The sequence below is a fragment of the Anomaloglossus baeobatrachus genome, chromosome 7, assembly GCF_048569485.1.
Source record: "Anomaloglossus baeobatrachus isolate aAnoBae1 chromosome 7, aAnoBae1.hap1, whole genome shotgun sequence".
NCBI classification, from domain to species: domain Eukaryota; kingdom Metazoa; phylum Chordata; class Amphibia; order Anura; family Aromobatidae; genus Anomaloglossus; species Anomaloglossus baeobatrachus.
Window position 1 is genome coordinate 167,962,168 of NC_134359.1, and position 17,631 is coordinate 167,979,798.

General features: G+C 45.1%; 1 protein-coding gene across 2 annotated transcripts in view; it reads right to left on the reverse strand.

Annotated features, from left to right (window-relative positions):
• Nucleotides 1-17,631, reverse strand: part of LOC142245236 (carboxypeptidase O-like) — a 992,459-nt gene that overhangs the window by 234,151 nt on the left and 740,677 nt on the right. For both annotated transcript variants that reach the window (XM_075317796.1, XM_075317797.1), the window contains one exon: nt 8,116-8,203. In XM_075317796.1, the coding sequence (XP_075173911.1) occupies nt 8,116-8,203 (88 nt within the window). The remainder of the gene's footprint in view (nt 1-8,115; nt 8,204-17,631) is intronic.

Genomic DNA, 17,631 nt, shown 5'->3' on the forward strand with positions numbered 1-17,631 from the left:
TGTTTTCTTTGTATGGACTCATTGTGGACTCTAAAGAACTATTTTAATATTGGATGTTCTATGCTCCCTGCCTCAATAAAACTTATTGGATTGTTCATCGGCCCGGTGTCCCTGCTTGCTCTGTTGCATACCCCGTCACACATATATAAAAGGATAGAAAAAGCACCAGAGACTATATACCATCCAAAAAATAAATAATAATATATAAAGTGAATACAAGTGTATAAAGGATGCATGTAGACCAAAGTGACTAGTGCTTTTGTAAAAAATACCCTGTGTAAATATCAATACCAATACTATGTAAAGAATTGTTTCAACCTGTATTCTATATTATGTCCACAAGATGACACCAAAGTATAACAAATCAAGCATCAATGCCACAATTCTTTATTGTACTTTGATGCCATCTGGTGGACATCACATAGAATAAAGGTTGAAACAATAATTTACATAGTATTGGTATTGATATTTACACAGGGTATTTTTTTTACAAAAGCACTAGTCACTTTGGTCTATATACATCCTTTATACACTGGTATCCACTTAATATATTATTATTATTATTAATTTTTTTGGATAGTATATAGTCTTTGGTCCTTTTCTATCATATCCTTTTATATTTGCTCTGGTTATTTTACTATTTAAACAGTGTATTTATGTATTTATTACATTGGTATATGTACAGTTAGGTCCAGAAATATTTGGACAGTGACACAAGTTTTGTTATTTTAGCTGTTTACAAAAACATGTTCAGAAATACAATTATATATATAATATGGGCTGAAAGTGCACACTCCCAGCTGCAATATGAGAGTTTTCACATCCAAATCGGAGAAAGGGTTTAGGAATCATAGCTCTGTAATGCATAGCCTCCTCTTTTTAAAGGGACCAAAAGTAATTGGACAAGGGACTCTAAGGGCTGCAATTAACTCTGAAGGCATCTCCCTCGTTAACCTGTAATCAATGAAGTAGTTAAAAGGTCTGGGGTTGATTACAGGTGTGTGGTTTTGCATTTGGCAGCTGTTGCTGTGACCAGACAACATGCGGTCTAAGGAACTCTCAATTGAGGTGAAGCAGAACATCCTGAGGCTGAAAAAAAAGAAAAAATCCATCAGAGAGATAGCAGACATGCTTGGAGTAGCAAAATCAACAGTCGGGTACATTCTGAGAAAAAAGGAATTGACTGGTGAGCTTGGGAACTCAAAAAGGCCTGGGCGTCCACGGATGACAACAGTGGTGGATGATCGCCGCATACTTTCTTTGGTGAAGAAGAACCCGTTCACAACATCAACTGAAGTCCAGAACACTCTCAGTGAAGTAGGTGTATCTGTCTCTAAGTCAACAGTAAAGAGAAGACTCCATGAAAGTAAATACAAAGGGTTCACATCTAGGTGCAAACCATTCATCAATTCCAAAAATAGACAGGCCAGAGTTAAATTTGCTGAAAAACACCTCATGAAGCCAGCTCAGTTTTGGAAAAGTATTCTATGGACAGATGAGACAAAGATCAACCTGTACCAGAATGATGGGAAGAAAAAAGTTTGGAGAAGAAAGGGCACGGCACATGATCCAAGGCACACCACATCCTCTGTAAAACATGGTGGAGGCAACGTGATGGCATGGGCATGCATGGCTTTCAATGGCACTGGGTCACTTGTGTTTATTGATGACATAACAGCAGACAAGAGTAGCCGGATGAATTCTGAAGTGTACAGGGATATACTTTCAGCCCAGATCAGCCAAATGCCGCAAAGTTGATCGGACGGCGCTTCATAGTACAGATGGACAATGACCCCAAGCATACAGCCAAAGCTACCCAGGAGTTCATGAGTGCAAAAAAGTGGAACATTCTGCAATGGCCAAGTCAATCACCAGATCTTAACCCAATTGAGCATGCATTTCACTTGCTCAAATCCAGACTTAAGACGGAAAGACCCACAAACAAGCAAGACCTGAAGGCTGCGGCTGTAAAGGCCTGGCAAAGCATTAAGAAGGAGGAAACCCAGCGTTTGGTGATGTCCATGGGTTCCAGACTTAAGGCAGTGATTGCCTCCAAAGGATTCGCAACAAAATATTGAAAATAAAAATATTTTGTTTGGGTTTGGTTTATTTGTCCAATTACTTTTGACCTCCTAAAATGTGGAGTGTTTGTAAAGAAATGTGTACAATTCCTACAATTTCTATCAGATATTTTTGTTCAAACCTTCAAATTAAACGTTACAATCTGCACTTGAATTCTGTTGTAGAGGTTTCATTTCAAATCCAATGTGGTGGCATGCAGAGCCCAACTCGCGAAAATTGTGTCACTGTCCAAATATTTCTGGACCTAACTGTAATATATTTTACTCTTAACTGATTATTTTGTATTAGGTTATTTTCAATAAAATCTATTTTAATGTTATCCTTGTTTTTGCTCCTATACATGTGTGGATCTATTCTAGTTTTCAATTTCAGTGAGGAAAAATAAACAATTGTATGCATTAGCTTTATGAATTGTCATGGCTTTTGCTGGGACTGTAAAATCAGTTTTTAATTTGCATGAAACTCATTATTGTTAAAATGCTGCAAAAAAAACGTGTGAAGATAGCCTTAATGGTCGGGCCATCATTCATCATATTTTCCCATCGCCTATGACTGCAGTAGAGGCCATAGTATAGGGGAGAATAAAACTGCATCCGCCGGTAGTCACCGGAAAAGTGTAATTTTAACAGTTTACTACTTTATCTTAGCATGTGGTGTGTAATATAGTCAGGCACATTCTGTTTAATTTATCAAGGAGGGACTCTGAAACTTGCAAAGCTTATGCAGACAATGAAAGAACTGCCAAAAATTAGAAGGAAGAGGGACTTTTATTAGACAAAAAGGAGGGTTTTATACAAATTCTAAAAAACTGTTAGGCAGTAGGACTGCTACACTCATAAAGGCTGTTCACGAAGTGCAAGGGCTGAACAAAATCAGATGGAAAAATTGCCATACCCCCTGGGAGACTTGTAGAGAAGGGCCTCTGACAACATTTTTTTTACCATTTTTAAGGAATGGGACTCTTAGACTGGTAAAGTCTATGTGTGGCGCCCCTGAAGCTTCAGTCGCCACAGGGTACTCCATCTCACTTTTAAGGTGCAGTACTCATCCCGGGTAAGGAGAGGTTAATCGCTGGTGTTTCTCACATTCACAAACCACAAACAGCTAGGTGCTTTCCCACCGGGGGATGGCCTGGGGTAGAAAGGGGGGTGGCCATCACGAAGCATGGGACTTTCCCGGTCACTAGGATAACCACCTGGGGGGCGGGCACCACTTGGGGAAAAGGAAGGAGCATCTCCACAAATAGTTAGTTTGCCCCAGGCACAGCTTGGGCTGAGAAGCACAGTTGGGACCTCAGTCCAGACATATTTTCTCTCTACCTTGACACTTGTGGGAGCACCATAGGAGCCACGGCTTGAAACAGGTAGCTCAGCCCGTGTTCCTCACAGCCACCGGTAATTCCAGGGACTGTGGAGAGTGCAGGAAACAACTATAGTCCATTCCACATTCCACACACCAGGTTTGGAGGGACTCCGACCAGAAAGGACTCACAGTGGGAACACCGGTGGTGACCTCGAATTGCTTGGGATCGACTGGGGCCCAGCATGACGGAGACCGGTACTCTGGGAGTGGCAACTGGGATTGTGAGTAAAGAAACCTTGAACCCACAGAGTCTGTGTCTGCCTGTCCTTGACGGCATTGTCACCCCGCGCTTCAGCGCCAACGACCACTACTCCCCTCATCTTCCTCCCTGTGGTCGCTCCACCTGTGGGGGGCAGACACATCTTAGCTGCTACAGCCATCCACACTGGAGGACAGCACCCGCAGCGGCAGCTAATTCCTGGTCGCATACCACAGGTGGCGTCACCAGACAAACTCACAAACTACTACTCCCACAATCCTCCTCCCTTTTATTGTACACCTTGGGGCCACGAAGCCGGGCAAGGCCATCCCGACATCCCAGACCTGACATCACTGGCCCAGCGATGAGTAAGTTTAACCCTTGCCCCGTGGGTGCTACATATGCACTAAGTGAAGGGCTGCCAAAAAGTAGAAGGAGGGACTGGAATACAGCCACCAAGAGATGTAGAGGAGAGACTCAGATTCAATTATGGTATAATATTACAAAGATTCTGACTCCAAACAGGCATAGGCTAAGCACTTAGTGCAAGGCCTAGGTAGAATTCCAAAGACAAATTGTAATATACACAGCAAGAGAGAAGGGCCTGTGACTAGAGATGAGCTGACCCTTGGATGTCTAGTTCAGCTGGACTTTAGATTAAGTTTGGTTTGGGACCCAGACTTGACCTTAACCTTAATGGAAGTCACTAATTGGGCAATTCGGGTCTCTGCACATATGCAGCCAACATTAAATCAAACATTTTGGTGGAGGCTGGATAGGGTTTTTCCTTTTTTGTTTGGTGCACACTACATCCAATAACTCTGTTGTTACCCCCAGTTGAAGCCATTCAAACACTGCAAGAGGCTTGCACTGGGCTGAGCATTGAGTGTACCCGAACACAGCGATGCTCGCTCAAGCGGTCAGCATAAAGAAAGCACCCAAACTCCAGACCCAAACTATGTTTTTTTGTGTAAAGTTTGTGTTCGGTATGAACACCAAACTTCAAATTCGCTCATCTCTACCTGTGACTACTTTTTGTGTTAATTCTAAAAAGATTCAGACTCCTAACCTGTTTCAGCCTATGCACTCATTGCAAGGATTATGTAGACTTCCAAGGAATGATTACACAAAGAAGGAGAAGAGGGCCTGTGGCTAAAATTGCTATTTTGTCCATAAATTAGCGGTATTTGAATCACGGGTGTGAATGAGGACCTTGAGTCGTATTAATATAATATTAAATAAGTGATTTTTTTATTACCAATTGCTTTAAAAACACAATTTTCTGGTAATACCTACTCAATTAACTCCTAACCTGTTTCAGCCTATGCACTCATTGCAAGGAGTATGTAGAATTCCAAGGAAGGATTATACAAAGAAGGAAAGAAGGGCCTGTGGCTACATTTTGTGTCAATTTTAAAAAGATTCAAACTCCAACTCTAGTTCAACCTTTACACTCAGTGAAAGGAATATCAAGAATTCCAAGGATGGATTGAAATACACGCAGCAAGATATATTTAGAAGAAGGCTTCTGACTACATTTGGTGTCAATTTTAAAGAACGTTAGACTCTTTCCGTTGTGCAGCCTATACACTCATTGCAAGGACTATCTAGAATTCCAAAGAAGGACTGTACGCATTGATGCAGCAATAGATGGAGAGGATGACTTGTGACTACAATGTGTTTTAATTAAAGATTCAGACTCCTTCCCTGGTATGGCCTATCCATATGTTTAGGCAGCAATAATATAGTGACAGTTTCCCCTTAATAGTCTAATTTTAAGTGATAGACTATAGACAAATATAGCAGGTAGTTTTTTGTACTTTTTACTTGCACAACTACTATTTCATGTTACTGGAGCAACCACCTCCAAATCATGCACCCAGTTTATGGGTAAATACTAGTTCTTTTGTGTTACCTATTATTAGAGATGATCAATTCTGCCATGTTTTTAATTCACCAAATCTTAGCACCCCTGCAGTCTGCCATAAGATCAGGGCCTGGTCCCATTAAAAGCCAGCTGGAGTGAAGAGGCTGAAGAGTGAGGTTTGTGACTGGAGAGGGAAAATAAGAGGAGGTGTGCCACCCCCGTGCCAGGAGCCGAGCTGCTCAGATCTGGGTTCTCAGTGGCTCAAGGGTGCTGCATGGTGATCCGTGACCTGCGTCCTGGCACTAAGTTTACTTCTTTGGTGGTCCCGGTAGTGTGAAACTTTCCGGGTCCCGCTCCCCATTATGACTAAGTGTGGGAGCTTGCTCTCAGGGCTCACGCTTAGAATTTTCTGGGCCATTTTGAATTGGAAAGTCTTATCCCCCTCGTTTCACTAATGTCCCGATTTTGGAGCGGGTGGGAATGGATCTTGAAGTCTCCATTCTCCTCGGGTAAATTATCGGGTTGCCTAAAGCTACTCCCTGACCTAGGCGCCACGTACCCCATCATTCCTTGGTCTCAGCCCGGTGATGGTGCAAAGCTGCCGGCTGTCCTTCTCGACAGATCTGTGCCCCTTACCACGATCCCCTAAAACCAGGGGTCCAAATCCTCTAGGCCCAGACCACCGTCTGCCACCTGGATTGCTTCCCAGGAACCCTGCTCTCAACCTCCTCTCACTTTCACTTCTCTCACTCAACTCTCTCCTCTTCACACTCCTGACCTCCCCTCCCCAACCCCCCAGGTGGGCGACTCTATTCCACTCAAGCCGTCCATTGGTCTGTCTAGTGGGTGTAGTGCAGGGTGTATCTGTGACGCCCTGGCAAAACCAGGTAGTCACACATAGGCCCCCGCATAACACCTTCCCTCACCTAGGTTACACACAGCCGACCTGAAAGCCTAGCCACCACCCTCAGGGCAAGACAGACACACCAGTGGGCGGGACCAGGCAGTTAGGAAACGCCCACCTAGGGGTCTAGACAGCCCAGGGTGGGAAAAAGAGGAGTTCAAGCGAGTAGTTGAAGTCTAGAGTTCAAGTTGAGAGGAGTGGAGGCTGGGGCTAGGAGTAGCTCCAGCGGAGGTGAAGCTCAAGTTGACAGGTGCCAGGGTCGGAGCCCTGACACCTTGGCTAGGTGGCAGACAGTGGTCTCCGTCAGCAGGAGACGGGAAGATGGCTCGGCAGATCTGAGGTGGACCAGGACAGGGTTGGAGCCCGCCGGTACTGACACCGGAGACCTGACCGGAAACCGTGCACAGAGGGGGTACTCGGATCCTGAAGCCAGGACTGGAACCAACGACCTAGCTAATCAACCGATTGAGGGCAGGATTATAGGTTCTGTTCCAACCAAAGTCCCAAAAGCAGACAACCACCCACAGAGAGGGATAGGGCAACCGCCAGGGCCCGGTAGATCCTAGGGGTCAGCGTCAGTGGGCATGGCTCCTCGGGTACACAAAAAGCCAGGAGTGGACTCCCGTGTTCCACACCGGGAAGTCCAACACAAGCAAACACAGTGCAGAGGGAATAGACGGCGACCACCAGCCCGGGTGGGGGACCACAGTACAACCGGCCGACCACCAGCACCTTAATTTACCAAAAGACTCATGTGATTTATTCAACTGTTAGTAACCAAACATCCCCTGGTACATCTGGGCGTGCAGGCCTCTGCCATCGCCATCCCTTGCACCAAGCCATCGGGTCCCGGGGCAACAATCCCTACCCACAGAGGGGTTAGCATCCAGCTGCCATCACATCTTCCCTGGGTGTCCCGCACCAGCAGCGGTGGTGTCCCACTTCACCACACACCATGGGTGGAGTCACGAACTGTATACGGCCAAGCCCGTACAACTACATCCCCCTTTTCATTTGGCGTGTCCGCGTGATCCCCGGGTCCGGAGGATCCCTCGAGCCACACAGCGGGTCCGGCTCGGCTGCTACAGGCGTGGGGGCAGCACATATGTAGGATTTTATTAGCTGATGTAGGCATCACCATATAGTTATGGACCCTAAACCAAGAAGGAGGTGGATACTGCACGGGAGGGCAGATTGTGCAATACCCTGTGACGACCCGATAGTCCAGGGGCGTCAGAGCATGGTGGGCCGGATGGTGGGTGGCGGGACAAGGGAGAGGAGAGCTATCATCTATTTACCTTTTTAACCATTTACCTGGCACTCTGCAGCTCTGAAAAATGGTGGCCTTAGCTGTGCATTATTGTAATGACATCTCGTGGAGTGAATTGCAAATAATCTGTATTTTTCAGAATATAATTTTTTTTAAATTAAGAGAATTCAGTCTCACTCAAAATAAATTCACTCATCTCTAACTATTATAGCTTGGTTTTGTTACCATAATTACACTGTGGAATTTTGCGTTTACTTAATACTTTGTGCTGAGAGTTAAATTTAAAGCTCACAAAGCTTTGACTTGTAAGAGATATCAAAATGGTTCATGTCTTACTTATTATATTTTATGTCTTAACCTTAACATATTTCTAAAAAAAGAATGAGAATAGAAAATAAACAGGTGATCAAATATGTGAATTTGTAACTTACTGCACCATTGCGCATCAAAATTGCGGTTAAGGTCCACTCCAAAACAATCACCTGTTTGAGGTGACCTATTCTTTCTCCACAGACGTTCCTATTTTTAAAAATAAAACAAATTGAAAAATTCAACTTAAAAATATCTTTGCTTCTACTCTAAAATATTATCACCCTCATTTTAATTTACAAGAGATTACTGCAACAATACCTCTCGATATACCAAAATGTGCTGGACCTTATGCTACTCTACTAGATATTTTTAACTATTACATTTTTGTGTTAGTTAAAACTACATTTTAACACAAAGAAACAGCACTGGGCCTTCCAGTATTACATGCATGCACATCACAAGACCTCTCATGTAGGCTGAGGCAGATGATAAAAGTTTCCAAAAAGGACAATATTCCAATTTTCAATGGTTTGCATGATTTTATTTTTTTTTTATATGCACAACACCAAACAATCATATGAAACATTTAGAAATATTTTTGGAGAGTTCTTTTTCAAGCCATATTGGGATTGTGATTTTAAATCATAATGACAACCAAAAACATCCAAATGACCTTAATCAAAAGTGTACATACCCCAGTTCTTAATGCCGTGTATTTCCCCCTCTAATATCAATGACAGCTTGAAGTCTTTTGTGGTACTTGTGGATGAGGTTCTTTATTTTCTCAGACAGTAAAGCTGTCCATTCTTTTTGGCAAAAAGCCTCCAGTTCCTGTATATTCCTGGGCTTTCTTGCATGAACTGCACGCTTGAGTTCTCCCCAGAGTGGATCAATAATATTGAGGTCAGGAGACTGAGATGGCCACTCAAGAACCTTCACTTTGTTCTGCTGTAGCCAATGTCAGATCGACTTGGCCTTGTGTTTTGAATCTTATGCGGGCATCACACGAGACGATCTATCCTGCGATGCATCGTCGGGGTCACGTTTTTGGTGACGCACAGCCGGCATCATTTGCGACGTCATCTCGTGTTACACCTACGAGCGACGCTAAATATTTGCAAATCGTGTGCAAATCATTTATCTGTCATGCGTCGCTCATTTTTAAAAAATCGTTTATTTTTCTATGCGCTTGTTGTTCATCGTACCCGGGGCAGCACACATCGCTCCGTGTGACACCCCGGGAACGATGAACACAGCTTACCTGCGGCCCGCGGCTCCCGCCGGCAATGCTGAAAGAAGGAGGTGGGCGGGATGTTTACATCCCGCTCATCTCCGCCCCTCCGCTTCTATTGGCCGGCGGCTGTGTGACGTCGCTGTGATGCCGAACGTCCCTCCCCCTTCAGGAAGAGGATGTTCACCGCCCACAGCGAGGTCGCTCAGCAGGTAAGTACGTGTGACGGCGGTTTAACGACTTTGTGTGACACAGGCAGCGATTTGCCCGTGACGCACAAAAGACGGGGGGATAGATCGTACCGTGTGACGCCCGCATTAGTCATAATGGAACTTCCAAGTAAGTCCCTTGCGCAGCTTTCGGCCTGATGAATGCAAATTTGCCTCCAGTATTTTCTGATAACATGCTGCATTTATCTTTCCTTCAACCTTGAATAAGTTTCATGTGCTTTTGTAGCTCACACATCCCCACATGATCAGCGATCCACCGCCATGCTTTACAGTATGAATGGTGTTTCTTTCATCATAGGCCTTGTTGACACATCACCAAATGTAACATTTATGGTTGTAGCCAAAAAGTTTGATTTTGGTCTCATCACTCCAAATTACCTTGTTCCAGAAGTTTGGAGGCTTCTCTCTGTGCTGTTTGGCGTATTCTAGGTTAGATACTTTGTGGCATTTGTGCAGTAATGGCTTTCTTATGGTGACTCGACCACGCAAACCATTTTTCTTCAAGTGCCTCCTTATTATGCAAATTTTTAAACAGCCACATCGCTAGTTTTCAGTGAGTCCTATATTTCAGCTGATGTTATTTGTGCATTTTTCTTTGCATCCTGAACATTTTCCTGGCAGTTGTGGCAGAACAGCAAGTTGTGGTCTACCTGATCATGGTTTGATTTTTACAGAGCCCCTGATTTTCCATTGTTAATCACAGTGTGAACACTGCTGACTGGCTTTATCAATTTTTTGGATATCTTGTATCCTTTCCCTGTTTTATACAGTTCAACTATCTTTTTCCGTAGATCCGTTGAAAATTCTTTTGCTTTACACATGACTCACAATCCAGAAACGTCAGTGGCTGGATGAAAGATGCAAGAGTCTGTCTTGTTCTCAGAAACTCACTCACCTTTTATGCACACACACTGATTACAAGCAAACAGGTCACCGGTGAGAATGTTACCTTTATTAGCCATTCAAACTGATTTGTGTCAACTTCTGTGCATGTTATTAGTAGAGTTGAGCGCGGTTCGCGGTTCGAGGTTCTCCAGTTCGCGGCTCGAGTGATTTTGGGGGCTGTTCTAGATCGAACTAGAACTCGAGCTTTTTTGCTAAAGCTGGATAGTTCTAGATACGCTCGAGAACTGTTCTAGCAGCAAAAAAAACAGCTAATTCCTAGCTGGCTTTCCGCTGTAATAGTGTAAGTCACTCTGTGACTCACACTATTATGACATTTCAGTGTATAGTGTGCGGGAACAGCGCATTCAGATCACTGCTGTATGGATAATGGCGATCGCCATTTTTTTTTTTTTTCCTTCTCTTCCTTCCCTAAGCGCGCGCGTGTAGTGGGGCGGGCCAGCATGTCAGCCAATCCCAGACATACACACAGCTAAGTGGACTTTTCGCCAGAGAACCAACGGCATGTGTGATAGGATGTCCATGTCACATGTCCCTGCATTATAAAACCGGACATTTTCCTCAAGCATGCCATTATCTGCCTTCTGCGTCCTTGGTGTCAGACATCACTGGCGCAGGTCTTATTGCCGATACTGCTGTATACGCTCCATACACAGCGCTGGACAGCTTAGGGATAGCACTTTTTATCAGTCCTTTTAAGGGCTCATACCGGCAGGGTCAGAGCCATAGGTGACAGAGTTTAAAACAGAGTTTAACAGCTACACAAGATGACAGCGTCTGTGTAGCTAAGGTCAGGGATTTCCTCGCTGCATTTCCCTATTAGGAGGGATAGAAAGGCAGGATTCCTTTCCTCTACCCAGAGACCCACAACCCTGCCACTGTACCCTCCTGCCCTTTGCACACTCCAACTCATTGTTACTAAGCCATTATACTAGCAAACACTCAGTGAACTTAGTGGCATCCTAAACGTGGCTGTTGGACTTCTGCATCGTCCCACAAGTGCAAAGATATTTGCAGCACCTCTGCCTGCATTGCACACTCAAACTCATTGTTACTAAGCCATTATACTAGCAAACACTGAGTGAACTAAGTGGCATCCTAAACGTGGCTTTTGGACTCTGTATCGTCCCACAAGTGCAAAGATATTTGCAGCACCTCTGCCTGCATTGCACACTCAAACTCATTGTTACTAAGCCATTATACTAGCAAACACTGAGTGAACTTAGTGGCATCCTAAACGTGGCTGTTGGACTTCTGTATCGTCCCACAAGTGCAAAGATATTTGCAGCACCTCTGCCTGCATTGCACACTCCAACTCATTGTTACTAAGCCATTATACTAGCAAACACTGAGTGAACTTAGTGGCATCCTAAACATGGCTGTTGGACTTCTGTATCGTCCCACAAGTGCAAAGATATTTGCAGCACCTCTGCCTGCATTGCACACTCAAACTCATTGTTACTAAGCCATTATACGAGCAAACACTGAGTGAACTAAGTGGCATCCTAAACGTGGCAGTTGGACTTCTGTATAGTCCCAAAAGTGCAAAGATATTTGCAGCACCTCAGCCTGCATTGCACACTCAAACTCATTGTTACTAAGCCATTATACTAGCAAACACTGAGTGAAATAAGTGGCATCCTAAACGTGGCTGTTGGACTTCTGTATCGTCCCACAAGTGCAAAGATATTTGCAGCACCTCTGCCTGCATTGCACACTCAAACTCATTGTTACTTACTAAGACATTATGATACCAAAAATTGAGTAAACTTCGTGGCATACAAGAAGTGGCTGTTGTACTCCATTAGTGCCCCACTGGTGCAAATCTATGTGCAGCACCTGTGCAGGACACCCTCTTGCTCTGTTTTTAATAAGCTATAATGATAGCAAAAAATACTGCCATTTAGTGGCATCATAGAACTGGATGTTGTATTTCATTATTGTCCCACTGGTGCCAAGCTATTTCTAGCACCTGTGCAGGACACCCTCCTGCTTTGTTTTTAATATGCTATAATGATAGCAAAAAATACTGCCATTTAGTGGCAACATAGAACTGGATGTTGTATGTCATTATTGTCCCACTGGTGCCAAGCTATTTCTAGCACCTGTGCAGGGCACCCTCCTGCTTTGTTTTTAATATGCTATAATGATAGCAAAAAATACTGCCATTTAGTGGCATCATATAACTGGATGTTGTATTTCATTATTGTCCCACTGGTGCCAAGCTATTTCTAGCACCTGTGCAGGACACCCTCCTGCTCTGTTTTTAATAAGCTATAATGATAGCAAAAAATACTGCTATTTAGTGGCATCATAGAACTGGATGTTGTATTTCATTATTGTCCCACTGGTGCCAAGCTATTTCTAGCACCTGTGCATGACACCCTCATGCTCTGTTTTTAATAAGCTAGTCCCACTGGTGCCAAGCTATTTCTAGCACCTGTGCAGGACACCCTCATGCTCTGTTTTTAATAAGCTATAATGATAGCAAAAAATACTGCCATTTAGTGGCATCATAGAACTGGATGTTGTATTTCATTATTGTCCCACTGGTGCCATGCTATTTCTAGCACCTGTGCAGGACACCCTCATGCTCTGTTTTTAATAAGCTATAACGATAGCAAAAAATACTGCCATTTAGTGGCATCATAAAACTGGATGTTGTATTTCATTATTGTCCCACTGGTGCCAAGCTATTTCTAGCACCTGTGCAGGATACCCTCCTGCTCTGTTTTTAATAAGCTATAATGATAGCAAAAAATACTGCCATTTAGTGGCATCATTGAACTGGATGTTGTATTTCATTATTGTCCCACTGGTGCCAAGCTATTTCTAGCACCTCTGCAGGACACCCTCCTGCTCTGTTTTTAATAAGCTATAATGATAGCAAAAAATACTGCCATTTAGTGGCATCATAGAACTGGATGTTGTATTTCATTATTGTCCCACTGGTGCCATGCTATTTCTAGCACCTGTGCAGGACACCCTCATGCTCTGTTTTTAATAAGCTATAATGATAGCAAAAAATACTGCCATTTAGTGGCATCATAAAACTGGATGTTGTATTTCATTATTGTCCCACTGGTGCCAAGCTATTTCTTGCACCTGTGCAGGATACCCTCCTGCTCTGTTTTTAATAAGCTATAATGATAGCAAAAAATACTGCCATTTAGTGGCATCATTGAACTGGATGTTGTATTTCATTATTGTCCCACTGGTGCCAAGCTATTTCTAGCACCTCTGCAGGACACCCTCCTGCTCTGTTTTTAATAAGCTATAATGATAGCAAAAAATACTGCCATTTAGTGGCATCATAGAACTGGATGTTGTATTTCATTATATTCCCATTGGTGCCAAGCTATTTCTAGCACCTCTGCATGACACCCTCATGCACATTTTGCTACGCTAATGTTATAGCAAACTCAGGGAATTCATTGCTGCATTTGATAATTCGGAGGGATAGAAAGTGAGGCTTCCTGTAGCTTTTCCTTCTGTTCATAGACAGCATTTCCAAGTCCACACCCGAAGAGCAATTTCTCCTCCACGTGTAAGTGTGGAGAGGCAGCTAGTGCGCATGCGTGTGCCGATTTACCCCAGCTGCAGCCTAACTACAGTGTTTCGCATAGTGAGTATGCTCAGCCTGACTGTGCCATTCCTGAGGCTAAGTCTTCATTTCAGGATACAGCGCATGCTCCCACACTTAGTGTGAAAAGCCTCTTTGCACAGGTACTTGCATTCCGTGCCGGGTCTAAGTCCTGTTTTGTGCCGAGACACCATGCTGAAGCTGATAGTCTTTTTTCAGAGACTCTATTTCATGCAACTGACCATGCTCAGACACTTACTGCATCAGAAACTAGGTCCGGTAATGAACTCTTTGGCCCTGCCCCTGATGTAGGGGGTCCATATAGACCACAGGGCATCAGGTGTCCTGACGATGTGGCCAGGCCACTCCCAAATGGCTTGCAGAGGCCCGCCCCTATGACTTGTCACCTCATTATTGATGGTCAGACGATGACTGGTGAGGTGTTTGTGTCGTGGCAGCCATGAGGTCATTATTGAAGTTGCGGTTCCAAATAGGGCGCTAGTTATGCCACTCATGACGTGTGACTCTGCTTTTGTCTCCAGGAGGTGCATTGTGGTCCACCCTGGTTTGGGGCGGACCCAGGTTATAAAAGGGGCTGGAGACAACAATGAGTTGCGCAGTCTTCTATTATGCTCCGAAAGAGCACACCTCCATGTGTTGAACCCATTGCGGCTTTAGGCCAGAGGTAGGCAGGGATAGGGCGTTGATGCAGGCCGCCACCACAGTTGGTAACGCAGAACGGTTAAGACCAGCTCCTGTCCTACAAGTCCTGCTTGTGCAGCCCAGTGGCATTAACAGGCCTGCTGCTGCTGATGCGCCTGCTGTCCACAGGTGTGGCCCCAATGCACACGGTCAGCGTACTGAATGGCCCCTGTGATGTTAACAGGGAGTTCCTGGGCTGGGTGGGCGTGTGGACCCTGTGACGCTAACAGGGCTCCCAGTCTCAAGATCCGAGTGGCGTCTAACTCGGTTCAGGCAACTATTAGTTTCATAGCCACACAGATCTGTATCCTCCACCTAACCTTCCAGTTGCCAACCTCTCCTTTTCCATCTGGGAGCACGGTGGACATTGACTGCTGATGGGGATATATACCTTTCTCTATCTTTTCTTATTAATTTTCATTATATAGCGGTAACATAGTATATACCACCTTATCCAAATCTGCCAGTCCCACCGTAACAGATGGTGTTTCTTCATCAAATGTTACTTTTGCTTAACCAACAAACCCACGGACAAAAACTTTTTTCCCCTTTCCAACACACCTGTTCCCCTTTCCACCAGCATTTGTCCTTTTTCAACTCATTTGGTATATGACCAAAAGTGCAACTCTGCAGGGACACCGTACTCAATGCCATCTCAGCACAGCAGCCAGCCCTCGGTCCCTCAGATGTGGACAAGTAAAAGACCATTTCCTCCTATCCATGAGAACGCGTTGAGATTCACTCTGTGCAGCACTGGTGTTTACTGGAAAAGCAGATCTAAGAATCTGTACCACCTTCTGCAGATACTCCTGTATACGTGCATCCCTTTCTATGGCAGGAATTATTTCGCCAAATTTTGTATTGTACCGGGAATCTAACAGTGTGGCAACCCAGTAGTTAGCATTACTTCGAATTCGCACAATCCGAGGGTCATGTTGTAGGTAGTGCAGCAAGAAGGCGCTCATGTGTCTTGTGCATCCAGGAGGACAAAGTCTTTGGTGTGTTGGTGGCAGAGAGGTGAGAATCGTGCCTCCTTCCTCTGCCCTCTCCCCCCAACCTCGCACAACCGAAATGTGAGCAAGCTCTCACTCATCTGCTGAGTCTTCCATGCCCATCGCCAGTTCGTCCTCCATTTCTTCCTGGGCTCCTGCACCTTCCTCAACAATTTTTGCTGATACTATGCACCCTTGTTAATCCCTCTCCCCCACCGTCCCTTGACTTCCGCCTAGGTGCCGCTCACCGTCTGGATCTTGTAGATCTTATTATCCCTTCTGCATATGACTCCTACTGTACTTCCTCCCCTTCCTCTTGAACCAACACCTGACTCCGAATAATGCATACAGTGTGCTCCATCTTGTAGATGACCAGAATTGTCACGCTGAGAATGGCATCGCCAGTGCTAAAGATCTTCGTCGATATTTGTAAACTGTGTAGAAGGGTGCATAGCTCCTTGATCTGACACCACTCCAGCAGCGTGATCTGCACCACCTCTGGATCAAGTTAGCCCAGGGTATACGTCATACCATATTTCAGCAGGGCTCTTCGGTGCTGCCACAGACGCTGAAACATGTGCAGATTCAAATTCCTGCGTGTCGGAACATCGCATTTCAGGCGTTTAACCGCCAGACCCTAAGACTTCAGGAGCGATGAAAGTTGTTGAGCTGCTGGGTGCGAAGGATGAAAGTGAGCATATAGCAGCGTGCCCGCTGCACAAGGCCATGTAGGCCGGGATGGTAGTTTAAAAATTGCTGGAGAATCAGATTCAACACGTGAGCCATACAAGGCACGTGTGTCACATTGCCCTGACGAAGGGCCGCAGACAGGTTTGCATCATTGCCGCACACGGCTGTTAAGTCACCAACGTAGTCCACTCAATCAATTTGTACTCCGGTCGCTAGGTGACAACGTGTTCCTTTCGTGCATAGTGCTGATGATGGGAAAGGAGTCGATGCCTGCGGCGCAGGTGGATGCAGGTTATGGTCACCCACTGGGTTGCGTTACCTTGACAGATACAGAATTACAGGCTGAATGTAGGTGGTGGGTATCTCACAGATGAAGTACCATCATTCAGCTACAACCAATGGGAAGACACCACACCCTTTTTTAGGCCCCTCCTGTCTGCAGACCACTGCCAGACAAAGCTATGATCCTCTTGTTACTGTTACCCCCAGTTCAGTTTTATGAGTTTGTGTGTTTGTTACCTGACTACTTTTCCTGCTTGCTGTTTATGTACCTCGTTGGCCGATCCGCATTTCACCTCTGCTTGTTTTCTGATTAAGTCCTGGCCATCCCATTCTGTTCCTCTTCCTTAATTAATGTTTTTGACCCTGCATGACTACTATTCTCTGCAACTGCAGCCTTCCACAGGTATTGATCAACTTGGGCCCTGTGTAATTCCAAATCACTGTATAGGGGTTAAAGGGTTTCAGGGTTCTGGGGGTCCAGCTTGGTGAGTGGCTTGCCTCTAGCCTATCCTTTACAGCCCATCTGAGTGTGTCGATCCAGGCAGGCGTTACACCGTGCCCTCTGCAGAAGGCCATGTAGGCCGGGATAGTGTTTTAAAAATTGCTGGACAACCAGGTTCAACACGTGAGCCATACAAGGCACGTGTGTCACATTGCCCTGAAGAAGGGTCGCAGACTGGTTTGCATCATTGTCGCACCCGACCTTCCCTGGCTGCTGGTTGAGTGGAGACAACCATTGATGAAACTCGGTCTCACTCTCCAGAGCTTACCGTCCACAACTCCTCAGCGGTGTGACTCACAATTCACAGACATTTCAAAGAAAAGAGTCGACCGCCTCATGCTGTTGAGCTCTGCTGCCAGCATAGTAAGGAGGTGTGTGGGATTCCTTGTGCGCAGTTACAACGCGGGTGGCCTGACCACAAAGGGTTTGGGCCGAGGTGGAAGACCCACACGAGGTTGAGCAGGCAGAAGCAGTAGAGGAACTTCTACATACAGAGGAAGGATTGACACACAACTCGTGG